We start from the raw sequence: 2,832 nt of genomic DNA, 5'->3' as shown, positions 1-2,832 counted from the left end.
CCTTCTTAGTTTCTTTAGCATTCCTTTATAACTATGAATTCCTGTTATGTGTTCATGCCAAAAGGAATAATGTCAACTTCTTCACCATGCAATATTTGAGGCTTATATTATGGTGCAAGGTTTGCAATATTTGAGGCTTATATTATGGTGCAAGGTTTGATGCAGTGATTTCATTAATAGAGGATCTGTTTCTTTATAGTATACTCTACTTACGTGGCACTTTGGTTAGGTATTTGAAGGAACATCTGGAATCGAAAACAAGTATATTGGAATCGACAACAAGTATACAACTGTGCAATTTACAGGAGAGGTATGTAACCTTCTATTTTTCCTATAACTAAGACAATCCTTATCATGCATCAGTGGCATGCAAAATAGCTCAAACATTACAACAGATGCTGATACATTTTAGATGTTGACTTATATCTGGAATCTTGAGGTATCTGGTTCTGTAATAAATTAGAGGGGAAACGGGTCTTGTTCTTACTAATCCATGGACACAAATTACTTTTTGCAGTAAACTAAGGTTCTAGATAGGCATGATTTTGGTTGATTTGGCTGTTATTATTGTAGAAGTTTTCTTCCTAAGTACATCGATCTATCCATTTGTGGTCTCAACAAATTAATGTTCTATTTTTGCCATCTTCTTTGGTTGATAAATCTCAGATTTGGCAACAGCTTCAGCACTACTCTCAGTTCCCAGACTTCAACAACTATCTCCGTTTATTTCCACACCAACCAGCTTACATAAATTTTGTTTCCCGGTTGTTTTTTGTTTTTCCCAAGGAACTGGATTATGGGTATTGATCGGGTTATATGTTTATGGGTATTGATCTGTTGGAGCCTGGATGTGCTATTTTGATGCACAATAAGGTAATTAAAGTCTCAATCTTTATTGTTTTTGTTTTAGTTTATGGTTACTTTGTCTTTATTAGAGAGTTTAGAGGAAAACGATATAAGAATTCTTTTAGCTAATAGATTAATGAATTCTTTAATTTGCATTTAGAGTCTATGCTAGGGAAATTATGGTATTTTGGTTGTGTAGCTGTAAAATAATAGAAAATGTTGTTATCCAGATTTTAGAATTATGGTTGCTAAATTTTCATATATGTTAGATATCTTGTGAAATTTGAATAAACAAGTAACTGGATTTTAATCATATGATTGCTTTAGCTTAGATTGACGAGCTTTAAAATTTGAACCTTTAATCAAAGCTAAATTCATAAATGAGTTCAATTCATTCTTTAGATCTCAAACTAGAAGTTATCTCAAATAAATTTGAGTGACTGATGATTGATAGCAAGCCCATGATGGGTATTTGCTTATCAAGTTTTCTATCATAGTTGGTGATATTCCTATGGTTGGGTGTACTGTTTGGGTCTATAAATCTTGACAGGGTAAATCAGATACCTCTTCTTCTATTTAAGGGTTCTGCATCTCATTTGACTGGATTGTAAGCAACTTTAAGGCATTATGTTTGATATTTCTTGTATTCTTGGAAGGAAATTCATGCTAGGTTATTGTATGTTCTCAGGTTCTTTCTGCTGTTGGAGTTCTGCAAGATGAAGTTGATCCCATAGTATCAGTGATGAAGGTCGAAAAGGCTCTATTGGAATCTTATGCAGATATAGGACGTTTGGATGCTCAAATACAGGAGATTAAAGAGGCAGTTGAGCTCCCTTTGACTCACCCTGAACTATATGAGGACATTGGTATCAAACCTTCGAAAGGATTCATCTTGTATGGAGAGCCTGGGAAAGGCAAGACCTTGCTTGCAAAGGTGTGTTTTCATTTATCTCCAGAAAGACATTTTTCTTACCATGCAAGTTGTTTGGTTGGGAGGAAAAACATGTCTGGACAACATGATAAGCTTCTAAAATTTGGAGTAGAGGGATAGCATGGACTTGTGATTTTGCGTGTAATATGCAATTGCTAATAATTTTTTACATTGTCCATGAGACCTTGTTTAAACTGGTATCACATGGTTGAGCAGGTTTTATCTGCTTTATAAAATATACCTGAGCTTGTTTTGTCACTTACATTATTCCAGGCAGTTTCTAATTCTACATCAATGACTTTCTTACGTGTTGTTGGAAGTGAATTAATTCAGAAGTACTTAGGAGATGGCCCAAAATTAGTTAGGGAACTCTTCAGAGTTGTTGATGATCTTTCCCCTTCAATTGTCTTCATTGATGAAATTTATGCAGTTTGTACTAAGAGGTAAGTTAGTGAAACTGTCAGGCCTTGGTAGAAATACATTTCGAATATTTCTCATTAATATTGCACCAGGTACAAGTTACTGATTTTGTGAATGTTATTTAAATTTGTGGTTGTAATGTTTGGAATTGCTTCTGTTAAAGAAGATTGGAATTTTTGGTGATTCTAAGAAAATATTGTGCTTGTGGGTTGAATATTTGCTTCTTCAATTTTTTTGGAATCTTGTTCATTTTTCTCTTTGTGAATACTGTTCCATTTTCTGATTATTGCTTCCTTATCCTATATTTGGTTTTCAAGTGTTACAATGTATTTGATGTATTTTGGAAGGTGCTACTATTATGTATTTATTTAAAATGGCTTACCATTTACCATCAGCGAGAATCTGAATAATTGGAAGTTGCATCAAAAAAAATATTAATGGTTATTTTTTCCTATAACGAGATCTTTTGCGGCGTTTATATCAAAAAATGCAGCTATAGAGATGACATTTTACGGTGTTTGTATCCAAAAACGCTGCTATAGATTTGAGCTTTTGCGGCGTTTGTTCCAAAAATGCCGCTATAGATCTGACCTTTTGCGACGTTTCTTCTGAAAATGCCGCTATAGATCTGACCT

The 2,832-nt window shown here is 33.9% G+C and overlaps 1 protein-coding gene across 1 annotated transcript; it reads left to right on the top strand.

Annotated features, from left to right (window-relative positions):
* The first annotated feature begins 822 nt into the window (after positions 1-822).
* On the top strand, positions 823-2,311 carry LOC120127854 (26S proteasome regulatory subunit 4 homolog B-like). The gene is made up of 4 exons (XM_039145664.1): positions 823-873; positions 1,535-1,780; positions 2,051-2,220; positions 2,290-2,311. The coding sequence occupies exons 1-4, from the start codon at positions 823-825 to the stop codon at positions 2,309-2,311; spliced, it is 489 nt and encodes a 162-aa protein (XP_039001595.1).
* Positions 2,312-2,832: the final 521 nt, after the last annotated feature.

The sequence above is a fragment of the Hibiscus syriacus genome, unplaced genomic scaffold, assembly GCF_006381635.1.
Source record: "Hibiscus syriacus cultivar Baekdansim isolate YM2019G1 unplaced genomic scaffold, ASM638163v2 tig00001478_pilon, whole genome shotgun sequence".
Lineage (NCBI taxonomy): Eukaryota > Viridiplantae > Streptophyta > Magnoliopsida > Malvales > Malvaceae > Hibiscus > Hibiscus syriacus.
Note: the sequence above shows the minus strand (reverse complement) of the source record. Positions and strands in the feature narration are given on the sequence as shown.